The sequence below is a fragment of the Falco rusticolus genome, chromosome 3, assembly GCF_015220075.1.
Source record: "Falco rusticolus isolate bFalRus1 chromosome 3, bFalRus1.pri, whole genome shotgun sequence".
Classification (NCBI taxonomy): Eukaryota; Metazoa; Chordata; class Aves; order Falconiformes; family Falconidae; genus Falco; species Falco rusticolus.
This window is the reverse complement of record NC_051189.1, coordinates 70001660-70018608: the sequence shown is the minus strand read 5'-3', so window position 1 is coordinate 70018608 and position 16949 is coordinate 70001660. Positions and strand designations below refer to the sequence as shown.

Here is a 16949-nt window from a genome sequence, read left to right as displayed (position 1 = left end):
GGCCGCCCGGAGACAGGCCGCCCGGAGACACCCGGAGACAGGTCGCCCGGAGACAGGTCGCCGGGAGACAGGCCGCCCGGAGACAGGCAGCCCGGAGACAGCCCGGAGACAGGCCGCCGGGAGACAGGCCGCCCGGAGACAGGCCACTTGCCGCTGTGGTGGCCGGGCAGCCTCGGATAGGGCCCAGCCACGCCGCCCTGCCCGGGGTTGGTTTTCATACCAAACAGGGGGGTGAAAAACATAAGGGTCCATCCCTTCAAAAGGTTTCAGCAGGCAGGCAGCAAAAAAGGACAAATTAAGTCTCTGACAAAATGGCCAGGGTGAAGAAGAAACATAGGACAGACCCTGACAGAAATCCGTTGGACACCCCACATGTGTGACTGCAGAGCAATCGCTGCCGTTTGTTCTTCTCCAGCACATTAACTGTATTTTACAGCTGTGCCCGCCTTAAGGAAGGGAGAGGCTATGTAACACCTCGGCATGTAGCGCTGGGAGCCTGGGCTCTGCAGGCCTTGCCGGGCTTTGCAGCAGGTGCATAGGGCTGGGCCCAGGGCGGGTGCCAGGCCCCCGGCCCCCCCGCAGCTCCCTGCAAACGGCGCCAGAGGGTGAGCTGGGGAGGGCCTTACCGGCACGGCTGAGGGCAAAGCGGCCTTCGTGATTGTCTCCAAAGAGCGGACAGCCAGCTAGACCTCCCTCCTGACACGCCAGTGAGCACGTCAGAGCTGATGGGTAGGGGAGAAGTTGTTCTGAACATTCCCAGCCTTTCATGATATAACCCCCCATTCTGGATTTTGATGATCAGCTTTGCCCAGGCAGGCTGCCCCCACCAGGCATCACAGAGTAGCAGGCTCTGCATCTTGGCTGTGCTTAAATGTACTCTTGCTCTCTGCAGCTCTCTTTCTTCACCAGCTTCTCCTAGGTTGCTCAGATCCTGGTCTGCGTATCGTCCATGCTGTCCATGCCTGCTTTTTCTGTGTTATTTCTTTCCAGCTCACCTGATGTAACCAAAAGCCAACTGCATGTCATTGCATCGATGACAAGATTCTTGCAGTCCTGTCTTGCTCAGCATTCTCCTAGACCTGCTAGGACAGACAGCTCAGAACAGACAGAGGAATTGGTGTCTGAGCAAAACCAAACAATATAACTTCTTATTAGAGGGTATAGTAGGTAGGACCCTGATAACACTGCTCAAGAAAGTAAACCAGCTCAAAAGAGGAGCCTTGCAAGGCAGATTTACAGTGATTGCTGTGTTGTGCAAGGGTAAACGCAGCCAGACAGCCCTACTCTCCATGGAGGTACAGAGGAACTTTGAAGTGTATGGGGAGGAGCATAGAGGAGAGGGGGTCGCTTGGCCCCCAGACTGCTGTTTGGGGTATGTGGGAGCACAGCGATGGCACTCATCCCAGGAGGGCAGTAGGGGCGCCCACCATCAGAGGGTGTCTCCAGAGACCGGGAAGGGGAGGCTGAGCCAAAGCACTGCTGGAAGACTCTCAGGCCCTCCTTGGCTTTCAGCACTTAATGCTTTTCACAGAGGGTGGTTTTAACAGCTTGAAGAAGCAGGTTATTTCTTAGATTGTGACTTCCTTTGGGCTGATCATATAGGAAATCCAAGGCCTAGTCCAACTCCTGTTTTGTGTTCCTGCCACAAGAAGTGAAATCCCACAGTCTGGTGTGCAGAGTTTTGGGGAGCAGAAATTAGCTTGTGATGTCCCCCAGAAAGGCAAAGGAAGAGCTGAAAGGCACCAGAACTCAGTCTCACTATCTCCTTATGGTATGGTTTGGGAAAGGCAGTACAAGGATGGAACAGCTCACTGTGGATCTGGATGTGCAGACAGGTTTTTTGGTCTTTGGGTTGTGTAAAGTAGACAGAAATAGTGACGTACTTTTCAAATTTCACTTTCCTACTGTTTAATAACTAAAGCAGCCTACTCCTGACTTTTTCGTGTGTTCTCCCTAAAAATACAGGTTTGGGAGGAAGAATTGCCTGGGTTTTGTCCTTTGGGGAAGATAAAGGAGGGAAGCTGGCGAATTAAAATGCATAATGCAGGCTTCCCTTTTTAGCACTTTTTAAAGACTTTTCCCAGTTCTTCCCTAAGTGCTTTGGTATTATTTAAATGAGAAAATTGGAAATGAAGCCTCAGACCAGCTAGAATGCCTCCTCTTCTTTCTCCTTCTGCTGCAAAAAGACCTTAGAAACCATCTGCAGACCTCTAAAGATTTCTGTGGTATCAAAGCTGTCAGATCTGCCTTTTCTTTATTTCCATGGCTTCTATGTGTACAACCTGGCTGAGAAAGCTCTTAAGCACCTTGTTCTTCTCTAAAGTGACAGGAGACAACCTTTTTTTGCCACCTCCCAATCCCTACAGCTCTCCACGATGTGGCGGAGAGTGGAGCAGTACACCTACACAGATTCTGTATGGCTGGTAAGTCAGGTTTCAGTGTACACTTCCCAAAAATCATACGGCTTTTGAGTGAGTCACATCAGGAATGTTACCATTCCCTTTCCATTTGGACTCCTACATACACCATGGTTTACTGTGCAGCCAGAGTTCATTTGCAGAAGGCATCAACATCATGATCTTGGGTCACGAAAAACACACTGTTTAAAACAAATTTTTACAATCATACAATCATACTTGCACGGACTCTACTGAGTAGAGTGCAAGAAATATGCATTAAGTCTATTTGAGTGGCTTTGTGTTTCTTCCATGTCCTAGTACCTCTGATGTCCCCTCAAAATACTCTGCCTAAAAAGCTCTGGAAGTGCAGTTGCCACTGTAATGTTAAACAAATATAACTACAAGCTTTGTTTTGTTTTGTTCTCTCTTTACCTACCTTCCCAGTTCTCTCTGACATTAAAATAAAACCTAGATGCCAGCAGAGAAAAATTCTGACTTGACTCACTCAACTAGCATATATACACTTTTACATCAACCATTCAAGAAATTACAGGGCAAATAGCAGCAATGTCATCAGGAAAACCTAGAATATTTTAATACCATTAGTTTATTTAGCATCAGCTTTTACCTTTATGTCAGTTGCAGCAAGACTGTTCTTTTTAGAAAGTCCTGTTTTCATTCTCAGGGGTGGTAATGCTCTGCACGTGAAACGTTAGCCTATTTGGAGCTGCAACATTTGTCAGCTGAAGGCTGAAGAGAGGAAGGCCCCAAGACTGCAGTTACTGAAACACACACATCTGAGTGGGAGCTGAGTGGGTATTCCTTACTAAGAACACTGAGAGAGGGAGCAGCAGAAATAACATACAAAGCAGGAGTTCAAGACAGAAAGAGGTACACCTCTTCATCTTCAGCTTCAAGTGCTAGCTCAGTCTTTGCATAAAGGGATGATGCATGACTTGCTGTGCGATTTATCCTTTCTTAGAAGGTCTCTTCTTTCTTTCCTGGATTAGAGTACTTGCTGCTTTTATTTGCTCCATGTTGCAAAAGTAATAATGTCCTGTATTAATGTCCTGGAAATGAAATTTGGAGATTATTCCACAAAGACTCAAGTAACAGCAAAGACTTGAGTAATTCATATTCAAAAATATTTAATTTTCAGATGTTGATTATATGTGTTAAATTCTTGGTTACAGCAAGAAGATTGTAACATACAGCATCACAGTGACATATAATCAAGCCATAACAGTGCAGTTTATTACAACTGTGTAAACAAAAAGAAGTATTTCTGTAATGGCACTCTTCATGAACCAAATTCTGGCATATTGAATCTCAGCAGAAGTCAAAAGAAACATTTACAAAGAAAAGAAAACCCCAAATGGAAGCACAGCATATGAACCTGGCCAAAATGGCCCAATTCACAAGAGAAGAAAGTGTCTTTTGAATTTTTGCTTGCTTGCTTTTAAGGAAATTCAGTCTGAAGTTTTTCAAGGCATCAATCCAGCATGTGAAGTATTTTTACTATTGAATGTTACGAACAAAGAGTAAACGTCTTTTAATTATGACCATGTGAATACCTCTTACTGTGACATTATTAAAGGAGACAAGAGATGATTTGGGAGTGTTATTGTCTGTATAGCATGACACCTGAAGATATTCCTTAGGAAATAAAAATAAGTTGAGAAACAAAATCCAGCATGCTTTATCAAAGTAACTTTTTTGTGTGAAAATATCTAAGAGAAAAAGTAGTATTTTACTTTCTTGTAACAGAAGTAAACCATTTGATTATAAGACGATGTACATACTGTAAACTGTAAGATTGGGTTTGAACTTGACATACACTCATCTCAAATAGATTTTAAGTATTAGCACCTGAAATGTAACGCTAGGATTTAAACAATTTTAGTAGCTTTCAGGTCATGCATGCATTATGGTTTGCTTTATAGGTAGAATTTTGCCAGCCATGTTTTAGTGTTCTGTGAGATCCTTTTAATAAAACCATGTAGGTCTGAATTCCACTACATTTTATATGTGTACCTTTCATATGGGAAGTTTTGCATATATTCCATGTGCAGAGAGAAGGCTCCAGAGTAGCAGGAGGTGTAGATAGAGCAAAGTAGTTACAGTTATTAGAAAATACTGGAAAACTGGGACTACATGATGTACTTACAAGCTGGTATCTTCAGTTTACAGAAAGCTATAAATGTACTTTTTTAAAAAGAAAGACATCCAACATGTGCTTACTCACATGCTGACACAGAGTTCATGCAAACTATTAAAAAAAAAGTTACAGATTTTAACCTTCGGAAGTGCTGCATAGACTTCATCCTCAAATAAACTGAAGCCCCCTCAGAAACAACAGGGACCTAATGTGCAGATTGACTCAAGCAACATGTAATTGCTTCCTCTGTAATGAGAAGTGAACAGCAGTATCAAACAGGAAATTTCATTGAATCTTGTTTCATTTCAAACACTGTTAAGTCCAAATCCAGGTTCACTTGTCATTAAGCCATAGGACTACCTTTAAAAAAAAAAAAAAAGTTATTTTCTTGGAGGAAGGACATTTTCTTCATAATAGCCTGGATTTACTACATTTCCAGCGGGATCATATCTAGCCACCACAAATGTTGAGCCATCACTAGCAGATGCTTTTCCAACTCCCATCTTTTTTGTATTCTTCCAAACCATTGCTGTGAAGTGACCTGAAGAAAGAGGAAGAAATATTTGCATTCATTTTAGGTACTAAATCTATAATATTCCCTTTAGCACATGAGAGGTGGGGAAAGAAAGAACAATACAATACTGTTCCTTTCTCTTAACAGGAGAACAAGCTAAGGACACGAAAAAGACCCTACATAAAGGATTTTATCTTGAAAAAGCCTTATCTGATCTGGGTCTACACTATTATTCCCATTTCCATGTCATATATGCAAAATGAGAATACCTAGTAGGAGAATCATGAAAGAGATAGTTTGATGAGTATCTGATAAAATTTGACAAAGACATCACATCACGGTCCTTACTCCCTGCAATATGAATAGCAGTTCGGCCAGTGACTGTTAGACATTTGCTTTAGCCATCTCATGCTCCCCCATGTGTCTGCACGTGCAACTGTTCACAATAACATTTTTTGAGGCTTCTGCCTAGCTGTAATAGTCCACTCTGCATTGTTCTGCTCTGCCAGTTGTTCCCTCTATGCATAGAAAAATCCCATCAAAGAAAGACATTATTTTCTTCATCTGAAACAAGCTCAGGCATATCTCTTGCTTGACCATCGTTCAAGGAAAAATGTTCTATGTTCATCCAACACCAGCGTGTCAATATGCAGTCACTGGCCTGTTCCTCATCTCCAAATTATATCTGAAGTCATCTGTGTGATTGGAGTGATATAATTTGGTAAAATTCACATCAATGTAAACACCAGCATAATACATTTAATAAATACTTATATGATTCCAGTTTATATTTTCTACAAATTAATTTGCTTAAAAATAAGTTGCCTTTTAAAAACTTTGGAGTTGGAGGAAAAATGCAGTATTAAAGAACCCCACAACTTTTGCTTACTTCCTCATTTCTCAGTTGCCTTTTACCCTTCTGTCAGTTTCTAACATAAAACTTTGGGGAAAATCTAATTTTTTTCCCCTAAGAAAAATAGGTAGATCTCTTAAAAATATCAAACAAGTTGGCTAGCCAATTTTTTAAAATAAAAGCTGCATTTTTGAAAAGACAGTGCCTGGTCTGAACTTACCTGTCCCAGAAGAAAACCCTGGGTTTTGAAAGCTGTAATTTTTTATTTCACTGTACCATCTGTCAGCCACATCCTTCCCTGAAAAAAAAAAGAAATCTGCTGTGGAATCATGACATAAACACAGAAGTGTAGCTCCCTTACAGCCCAGCCAGCAAGAACCTCTGTTAATAGCTGGCAAGGACTTCTAGAAATACTTAGAAAGTCTCTATAATTTAAAGAGGTTTTGAAATGTAGGTAACATGGTAGTACATGTATCTTACCAACTTTATTGTTTTTCAATAGCTGTTGCTACTCAGTTATTACGGACTCATAGAAGGAAAGGTTGGAAGAGACCTTTAAGATCATTGAGTCCAACCATTAGCCTAGCACTGCCAAGTCCACCACTAAGCCATGTCCCTAAGCACCGCATCTACATGTCTTTTTAAATACCTCCAGGGATGGTGACTCAACCACTTTCCTGGGCAGCCTCTTCCAATGACTGACAACCCTTTCAGTGAATAATTTTTTCCTAATTTCCAATCTAAACCTCCTCTGCACAACTGGAGGCCATTTCCTCTTGTCCTGTCGCTTGTTACTGGGAGAAGAGACTGAACCCCCACCTGCCTACACCCTCCTTTCAGGCAGCTGTAGAGAGCAATACGGTCTCCCCTGAGTCTCCTCCAAACTAAGCGACCCCAGTTCCCCCAGCTGCTCCTCAGAAGACTTGTGCTCCAGACCCTTCACCAGCTTCGCTGCCCTTCTCTGGACACGCTCCGGCACCTCCATGTCCCTCCTGCAGTGAGGGGCCCAGAACTGAACACGGGATTTGAGGTGGGGCCTCACCAGTGCCCAGTACAGGAGGACAATCACTGCCCTTGTGCTGCTGGCCACACTGTTTCAGATACAAGCCAGGATGCTATCGGCCTTCTTGGCCCCCTGGGCACACTGCTGGCTCGTGTTCAGCCGGCTGTCCACCAGCACCCCTGGGTCCTTTTCCCCCAGGCAGCTTTCCAGCCACTTTTCCTAATTTACTAAGTTACTAATTTGTTCAATACTTTTTGTTAAGCATCTCATGCCATCAGTGCCATCAGTGACTTGAGTTCTGCTTGACACAAGCACTGTCCATCAGTTTATCCACTGGAGTGCCAGGACCATGTGGCTGGCACAGCCTGGCTCAAAGCCTGGGCAGGCAACCCACAAAACACCTGTAGAACCATGTCGAATTCATCCTGTTCAAGGAAGATCTCTGCAGTAAGGTGCTCACCTATTAGGTCAGAGCTGGTGAAGACTACTATACTACCACCAACAGATCAGGAAACAGGACCATCCACCAGTTCTCTACTGTTAGATCTTAACAAGGCTGAAGTTAGGAAAATCTTCAGACAAGAGAGATGTGTGGCACAGCATTTGAATTGAGATGGGGCAGATACCCCTTTAGCCCTCAAATAAATGTCCTCAAAGAAACCATCTGGCAATTTAAGACATTGAGTTTACATTTTGTTCTGCCCAGAACCTTCTGTAACTTTCTTTCAGCCTGGAATATAATGAAGGCACATCTCCTTCATCTTGGATGAGTGCTCCTGTCATTAGGCTTCTACAAACAGCTTTCACGAGATCCTCCCTCTTGGAACATGTTTGAAAAGACTGAAGTGAGCCTTGCCAGATTTTCTGAGCAAAAGGGCACAGGGGTCTTTTCTCCAGGGAGGCCTCCCACCTGTGGATGCAGGTGTATGAATATATCCTCTTACAGCTCCAGGCAAACCAAAGAAAAATGACCCTTCTGACATCCTCTAGTTTTCTGTGTTCTTCTCATCAGCATTTAATACTCCAAATTTCTAAGTGCATTCATTTTTAGGGGTTCTTACTAAGCACTACAGTCACTGTGAATGTCCACTTTGAGGCACTCTTAACTCAGGGTACTACAGATACCTCAAATACACATGCCTAGGAGCAGCTGCTGTGTGGAAGTCCTTGCATCCAGCACTGTCTCATCAAAGGCTTTCACTGACCACGGCTGTATAAGGACTGTGACTATGGCCAGTGATGTAGCACTACATGGCTGTCGGTCTTTAAGGTTGATATTTGCCAAAGAAATAATTCTTCCTCATTTTCTGTTGAGCAATTACAGAACCTGATAGAAAGGAGCAGATTCTGCTAATCTGCAGCGGGTCCCATGGAACAGGCACTCAGAGGGCAGGAGCTCAAACCAGAACTTGCAGATCCTGTGCACTCAAAAGTCAAATGTTACTTCTTTTCCATTACTGGTTGTTAGGAAATTCTTGTGTCAAACACAGGCAGGGGGGAAGGAGGCAGGTTTTTCCTTGAGCTACATCAATAATGAAATTTCTGCTTAGCATTCCAGGAGGTATAACGCAAGGCCGGTTGATTTCATAGCAAGCTGCCAACACTCTTAGGCCTACCGTCATGAAGAATGCTGGTCCCTGATGAACTGTTGGCTGCAGAACAGCAATGACTCATGTTTTGCTATTTTGCAGCAAAAAGTCTTAAACTTGCACTGTTTAATGGTGTTAACATTTTTAAACTTCACCTTCTTATGAGTGCAGTCTGCTAAAAGGATGGCGTTGTTAGCCTGGCTGTCAGAGCCATCTCTTGAGAGGTTTGTGAACTGAAAGTAGTATGAACTTACCTATGCCGTGCTGCTTGTTACGAATAGTGCTCTCTTAGCAGAATCAATTCACATTTTCTACATAAAAAGGCAGTAAAACCTCTCTTGCTTCCCAGAGTAAATGTTTCCAGAATAAAAATAGGTTCCTTCTTTCCCTACTGTCCCTAAGCCAAACAACAAACCATGTATGTAGAGGAATGAAGGCAGTGAGTTGATGAACATTGATGATACACAGCTGTGGCCTTGCTACGTAGGCAGTGGGTTGATTGACATGGACAATGTGCAGCTGTAGCTGGTTCCTGCAAAGTGGTTAAATAGCTCTGAGGAGCATAGGAGGAGGGAGTTTAGATGTGGGAGGGGGTCTGGAGAAGGGAGACCCTAGATGTAGCAGAGACGTGAAATAGGGTGGTCTGGCCTCTGGAGGATGGAGAAACAGCAGGGACAGTAGAATCTGACCCATGTTAAAGCCTTGTTGCAGCCTGCTAGTTTTGCTTGTGCTGTGACACATGTAGACCTGTTTTATGGCTGAAGTCTGTAACATAAATATCTGTTCATTTGTTACTCACACTAAAGCAAAAATGAAGACTGAGAAAAGTGCAAAGACCAATCTTCACGCAATACAAGAGGAAAAGAAAACATACATAGTAAAAAAACCCCAAGCAAAACAAGCAGATCATCCTGTCCCCTCCTAGACTTCAAAACTATAAAGAGTTTAGATGTGTTTTGTGGTAAGCTGAGTGGAACAGAAGTACAGAATGTGACTGCAGACATATCAGGCCTTACGAAGAACATGTATTTTATGTGTATAAGTGCTTAAGTTACTAAACTATGTAAGTAGTGTTTTTACAGATGTAGGACTGCATTCCCACTGCTACCAGCGCTTCATTCCCTCTGTTAACATATCAGTGTGATGTAGTATAAAGAGCAGCTCAAGAGAAAGTCATCCCCACTGCTTACTGTAGCTCTAAGAAGTGTACCTATGCTCCATGTGACAAGAACTTTAAATCTCCATAATGGAAATATTGCAGGACACATGGAAGTTTTGACAAACACAGTATCTCTTCATAATTATTTTTTTAAAATTTAAAGAATACAATCGTGAAAATTTGGTAACTCTTTAATTCAAGGGAGACATCAATAGCATCAGGTAAGAATACCTCAATCGTGTACATGAAAGACAACGAGTATAGTTGGGCAGCACAATCTGTGATGTGTTAATTCCCAGACTTTGTAGATGAAAGCTTGCAACTTACTGCAGCCAGGCAGTGGAAGCCTAGAAGCTGATAGCTATGTTCCATTTTTCTTGCACAGGATCAGGTTATTATTATATGGCATTGCTGTCATCCTTCTTGTATTAAAAGAGTCATTGCATCACAGGATGTGAGAAATTAAAGATTAACTTGTTCCCGGCAAAAGAGAAGGTGACCAAAGGACTAGGCAACATTTGACAGACTCTTACTTGAAATCATGTTAAAGAAGTGTCCTGTAAGTGAAGGGAATGAATTATATCTGTCATATGCACCTCACAGGAGGTGGGGGGGGGGGGGGGGTCCTACGTGGAAGTTATTACCACGTGAGAAGACAGACAGGTACCTAGCGATTAAACACTCTCCTCTGAAATACTTCTCTTCTGATTCTTTGCCCCTTGGGGAGCTTAAAACAATACAGTCGTGGGACACGAGCCAAACCAGTGCCAAAAGTGACAGCTTATATACAGGGGACTAAGGAAAAACTGTTTTGAGCCCAGTGACCCCTGGGCTTCCAGAGAGAGAACAGCAGAGGAGTCAGCAGAGCATGGAGCCTACCTGCTTTAGCAGGAATTTGCATCCTCAGGCTTTCTGGTTCACTGGACTGACCACAGTATTTCCATTTCAGATTATTATGGAATAAGTGATGCAGTTATATTTAGTGTCCTTGTCCCTTGCATTTCGATGTTTCATTGAAAGCAGCTCCCAGTCCCTGCAAAGCTCCCCCAGAACAGGGGCTGGTTGCTGTTCAAAATGCTTTTCAATCAGAAGAAAACAACATGGAAAAGACATCTCACTCCCACCTCTCATTCCCAATAACAGCAGAAATGTCGGAACTTTACTTCTATCAAAAAGCATGAAGGTCTGTCCCACAGTCAGCGCTGCAGCTTCTCTTCTGTTGTTCCACTTGCAGAACCAATTAGTATAGTGCTGGGGTTTTTTTTGAAATATCCTTCCCGTTTGCACTGCTGTAAACCACATTCATAGTTGAGACACTTTCTCCACGGAAGCATAGTTTGACTCCACCCTTCTCCTAGCCATAGCTGATTGATGACCTGCTCGGTTAGACTTACTGGATGTTCGTTTCAGAACCGGCTGAATCTTGGTCTAATGAGTTTCATCAGTGCCGTGACTCTCTGGAGACATCTGCAGTGCATAAAAACTTGGTGCAACAGTCCTTGAATTAGTGTCCAAGTGTAGTTCTGCCCAAGACTAGGTCTAGAATCAGCATAGTGGTTTTATTTTATTTACCTAACATATGAGCTAGTTACGTGGCCATATTGACTGTGCCTCAAGCCGCCTCATATGGCCAGAGGATTGACAATGTGAGGTCAGTCCATACAGAGGACTAAAAGTCCTGGTGTAAAGTTCTGCTGATACCACTCTGAAGGACAGAGAGATAATAAGGGGCCACTGCGCATGAACAGGTCTCAGTACTTTTCCTCTGCTTCCAGCATTCCTCATATAGGTCCTTATTTTATTTTACTTTATTTAACAGTACTGTGTAAGCCTGGTGTTACGACAGCAAGAGATGCATCAAGGCAGGCTCTCAGTCAGAATATGCTCCTCCGGGGCTGGGGCAGAGGGTGTCTGTGCTGCTGTGGCCACTAGACCCCATTTGTAGGCAGACCCATGTTCATCCCGTAACAGATTTGGGTGATAACATACAGTGATTTTCTCTTACAAACTCTCTAGAGTTCATAAACTGCAGTGTTTTCACAGGCAACACAGCACATTCTTCACGACCACACCATCCATCCCAACCAGAATTTAGTCATCCAGTGCTTGCCTTCAGCCTCTCGACACATGAGAAATCAGATGAGACATCCTGAGAACCTGACATACCACAGCTGCCAAGACAGGCTGCGGTCTCTTCATTAGTGGCAGATGACAGCTCACTTATTTGAACACAAAGAGGAGGCTGCCATGGAGCAGTTCCTACAGGACTGCAAGGAGGAAACAGCTGTCAACTCTTTCTTGGATTACAGGAATAAATGTATTTCCAGCAACAGCTTTAGGCTATGTAACTCCAAAATCCTGAATACAATTCAAGGTATTCTTGTAAGGAGAGGAGTCAAACTAGAAGGCTTTTATAGGTGAAAGCTTAAATCTTCTCTGAAACAAGAAATCACCTTCTGGCATTATTACAGAACTCAGTAAGAGCCAAAATAAACAACAGCATCACTTTTAGAGAGAATACAGAGTATGCTAGAGGTTTATTGAGTTTTGCTTTATCTGGGAAAGAAACCAGAAGATACTGCCTGCCTTTGTTAAGCCCTTGAATGGATGCCTTAATACAAATTTCAGCCTCATTGAGCAGGGTACAAATTAACTATCCAAAGGGAGCTATATGAGAAGAAGAGGAAGAATGAACCAGCTCCACAGAGATGAAGACTAAACCCAGACCAGAGAATAACTTTCTTTGAAGAACTAGTTTTCTCATTCCGGTACTTTGAATGATCCTGCTACATAGGAAATGTAGAAGTGTTTTACAGAACAGAAGAGGATGTAGCTTAATTTTCTCAGCAAGACATTCAGTCCTGTGGATAAAAAAATAACAAAAGAATTGCTTAAAACTGGAAAGTTATGTATGGAAACCATGCACTGAAGAAAACAAATGGGATCCAGAAAGAGACAGGCATTATATAATTTAGGGAAAAATTCATGTGTTTTGTTTCCAGCTCCCTAAGTGGGAACTCTGTGACTTTACAGGGAAAGGAGCACAGGCCATTAACACAAACAAGAAGGAAGAAGTAAGCTCAGTGAGTCATAGCTGCTATGCAAACTTTGCCATACATCTGGGTTTTCCCATGCTGCTCTGAACCCTTGCCTCAGACTCTTGCAATGGACAGAATGCCAAATATGAGTAGATCAAATTGTATTTTTCCACCCTGGGTTTCTTTTTCAGCATGAAAAAGTACCTACTGAGAAATAGAGTTAGCACTTGCAGAGGAACCGAGCAGCATCCCTGGGTCTAAAACTCACTTACTAAAATTTCTAGGTCCTTCCTACAGGGCCTCCAGCCTGTAGAAATGAGCTTCTGTCTCCCTGAGGCTGTGCTGGAAATTCCAGGGGTAGATGGGAATAAAGAAAGCAAGTGGTCACTTTTAATACATCCCACCTGCTGTCTCAGCAGGCTAAGGCATGAGCCCTGCCCACTGCAGAAGGCAGGAGGGAAGAACCTGCTGAACATGGCTCCAGTTGAGGACTCCCTGCAGGCTGTCAGCCCGGCCAAAATTCAGCTCCTCCAGCACCCAAACCAAAGGCTGCCAATTACGTGTTACATTTACGATCAGAAAATATATGGAGTATTTTTGTCTTCAAAAATGAAGGCATGAAAAGGGCTCAGAGACTGTTTGCTGACAGTGCGGAAGTGGCTAGATGGCTAACACATTAATTAGCCTCTGCCACATTGGTGTCCACCTCCTGGTTTTGCCCCCACCACTGAACTGCTGTGTAGCATGCAATGGCCATTTTTCCACTTTCCTCACCATAGCTGGCCTGTGGTCAGCCTTCTCTTCAGCTGGACAAACTAAGAATAAAGGCGAAGTTCGGGGGGGTTGACGGCTTCCTTCTCTCCTTCCGTGGATGTACAAGTAACATTCAAGACAGCTCCACAGCAGGGACATATGAAGCAGCCTAGCTGCCAAGTCCCACCTCCAAAGGGACACAGGACACTACCACAGTCCCTTAGCCCCTCTGTGCCTACACGTGCTTCTTGCTCTCAGTACATGTAGGTGACTGCAAACCATCATCCTGTACCCTGGGAGCCTGGGCTGGGCTGTGGCAGATGCATTTTTGGAGGAGTACTCTTGCAACCAGATGCTCTGAGCCCAAAGTACACAAGGCAAGCGATTTATCCAGTGTCTGTGAGACAGCAAGAGAAGAACGCTTACCTGTTTGGTCATAGGATGCCCATGCTAGGTTTTCTCCATATTTTCCATTAGCAGATTCGGAGCTGTGTTTAAGGACCCTCGTGGTAGCCAGTTCTTCTGCATACCTAGCAAAGGAATCCACACATTGAGCCATGGACCACAGCCACCACGAGCAGAGAGAAGGAGGAGCAGGAGGAAGAGGAGGAGATGCAAGCAAGGAATTTTGCTGTGAGATGATGGTTTAAGTCAAGTTACTCAGGTGCAACGCCCTTAAGCCAGGGATGCTTTAAGCTTACAAAGATTTAGGATTTAGGCTAACGGAAGGCCTGGAGGCTATTTTCCCTGTCTTCCATGAGCATCTGTGTTACTGCTGAGAAGGGCTTAGAAGAAATCAAAGGGCATATTTTCCACCACCATGTCCTGCCTAGCACCTGGAAATCCACTGGCCACACTTAGCTGCAGCTGCTGGTGGAAAGGGAAGTACCTGCAGCAATTGCTACAGGTGTCACCTCCTGACATTTCTAGGTCCCTCATGGGAGTAACTTAAATATTCTCAGTGAGATGGAAGAAAGACTGAAGTGGGGGTTGAAAGCAAGTGTAAAACCCCCTACATTTAGAAATGAAAACAAGCCAAATGCAAAACAAGAGCAATGTGCCAAGCAACAGTACAGAAGAGGATAGGACCACACAGAGAATCTGAGGCAACAACTGTGTGCACCAACACAGGGATAAGCAGCCCTGTTTCTATGGAAGCTGACATGTGTGAGAGTGTGGGCTGTATTTTATTATCTTATGACAATAGGGTTAAGAAGAACATCATGTGTAAAACAACTATTCTCTTTATTCAATATTGGAAAGGCTTCAGTACCAAGACAATGAAATTGGAAAGACCATTTGTTATTTCTCATGGCACAAGGAATAGGAGGCAACACATAGAATCATCAGGTCATAGATTTAAAAGTCAAGTAAGACAAAGCACTTTTCCACACTGTGGTGCAGAAGTCATCACTGAAGGATGGTGCAGACACCAAAGCACATGTGAGTTTGAAAAAGAGCTAGACAAATTTACAATGTGTGTGTGTGTGTAACCTTTAGGGCTTATTAAAAAAACCCCAAAACCCAACAACAAAGATGATACAACCTACTACTTAGGAAAACTGTAATTTCCAGGAGAAATCTGTAATTTCCAGAAGATAATGGTGGAAGGACCACCATATTTGTTTTGTCCTGCTACATCTTCCCTAATCGTTAATTACTGGCATCTGCCAGAGTTAGGAAATTGTCCAGCTGAACATTTTGGCCCAAGTTAGTATTTTAGTCATTAGGTTCTCATTTCCTTCTGTCCTAATCCTCCCACCAAAACAAAGTATTTAGCTGCCTCCATTAGTTTAGAATACATGAAAACTTGTTAGTCTGCTAGACCCTGGACTAGAGGTTCTCTAGATGTTCCTTCATGCCATATATCACTACAGTCTTGTAATTTTTCTCTTCAAGCATTCCTACATCCCAAGCAAGAGGTAAGACTAGAACAAAGTACACACCACACATGGACAAAGTTGCCAAGGACTTGGGACAAAGGGTGATTAATTCACTCTAGCTCAGGCAGTTGAAAGCATGGGATTTGCATCTGAGATCATCACCCTATGCTTCATTACAGTCAGAGATAAAGACACCTGCTGAGGGTGACTCATGCTAAAGCAGGGATCCAATAATCAGTTCATCTAACTTGTCACAATTATTGGAACTGAAAATACTAGGAAACAGACCATTTTCAACACAGATAGAGAAGCACAGGGAAGTACCCAGAGGTATGCTAAATATATACCAACGAAGATATCAGATACACCTGAAGGTAGTGTTGTAAGGGTGAAGTTCTCTGAATTTAAGATTATACAAAATTTGTCTTGGCAAATATGAGATTTCTTATATTGCATATATTTTATTCAGATCAAACCATTTCTGGTTCTTGCTATCAACCAGTTTCACCAGTCTCTGAACATTTGTCTTAATTCTTACAAGTTCAGTTACAGACCACAACCAAAGGTTTCCTATTGTTATTCATCATGATGGGGAAAGTCAGCTGAGACCAGAGAGGACTGTGAGGAATTCCAGAGGGATCTAAAAATACCCAGCAGAGGCAACAGCACACTTAAAGATAAATGTGGAGCAATGCATATTTGCAGAATAATCTGAACTATTCATACAAGTTGACTTGTTCAAACCAGCTATAGCACTTTGGAGACACAAGTGTTATTGACAAGTCAATGGCATCTCTTCCTTGTTGTGAGGCATCATGTAAAAGAGAAACAAACCAACCCTTTGAAGAACAGAAGGAAAACCCCAGCAGATTACAAAGGTATGTGGATGAGTCATTGGCATTCCATCTCTTAGAAACACTACATCCAGTTATCATGATGACTCAAGAAAAAAAAATGTGAAAAAATCAAGACAGAATGAGATCTGTTTGCGCCAGAGGGCATGTCCATATATCACATTCATGGCGCGTTGTACAGCACAACACCTGGCAGACATCTGTGGTCTAGGAGTGCAGGAGCTGGTGCATCTCTGTGACAGTGCTGCACCACGCTGGGATGGGACAGTAAGTCGGTTTCTGGAGAGGCTGCAGTCTCTCTGGCTCCCAGCCAGCTAGCATGAAGAGGTTATGGAAGAAAGCCTAATGGGAGATGAGATCTCATGTCTGCAGGGATCAAACGGGCCACTATTTAGCTATTATGGAAAGACATCTATTTTCTGAATAGTTTAATCACCATTTACTCCTTCAGGTATCTCCTTTGTACTGTGAGAATCAGCCTGAAAAAAATGAAGATTTTCAAATCTACTTTGAAAAGATTGCTGTAAAAGGAAAGGAAATAATCTGGTTGTTGTATCTACAGCAAAAAGGACAAGTGGAATTGGACTCAGATTTCTGTAAGGAAGACTTAAGTCAGACAGCAAAAAGATGTATCTACTGTGCATTAGACTGACAAGAAGTTGTGCAGTCTACAGCACTGGAGAAGAGGTAAGATCTGTCCTTCCTGACAGACTAGAGAACAACATATACTGATTTTGCTTTTGGGG

The 16949-nt window shown here is 43.1% G+C and overlaps 1 protein-coding gene across 3 annotated transcripts in view; it reads right to left on the bottom strand.

Annotated features, from left to right (window-relative positions):
* Positions 1 to 3527: 3527 nt before the first annotated feature.
* GLIPR2 (GLI pathogenesis related 2) overlaps positions 3528 to 16949 on the bottom strand; it is a 28464-nt gene continuing 15042 nt past the window's right edge. The window contains exons 2-6 of one of the 3 annotated variants that reach the window (XM_037380967.1): positions 13893 to 13996; positions 12986 to 13055; positions 10800 to 12536; positions 6145 to 6222; positions 3528 to 5098 (exon numbers count right to left, since the gene is read on the bottom strand). In XM_037380967.1, coding sequence (XP_037236864.1) covers positions 4938 to 5098; positions 6145 to 6222; positions 10800 to 10977 — 417 coding nt within the window. In that variant the 5' untranslated portion in view covers positions 10978 to 12536; positions 12986 to 13055; positions 13893 to 13996 and the 3' untranslated portion in view covers positions 3528 to 4937. The remainder of the gene's footprint in view (positions 5099 to 6144; positions 6223 to 10799; positions 12537 to 12985; positions 13056 to 13892; positions 13997 to 16949) is intronic. The other 2 variants (XM_037380966.1, XM_037380965.1) reach the window with 2 other exon arrangements.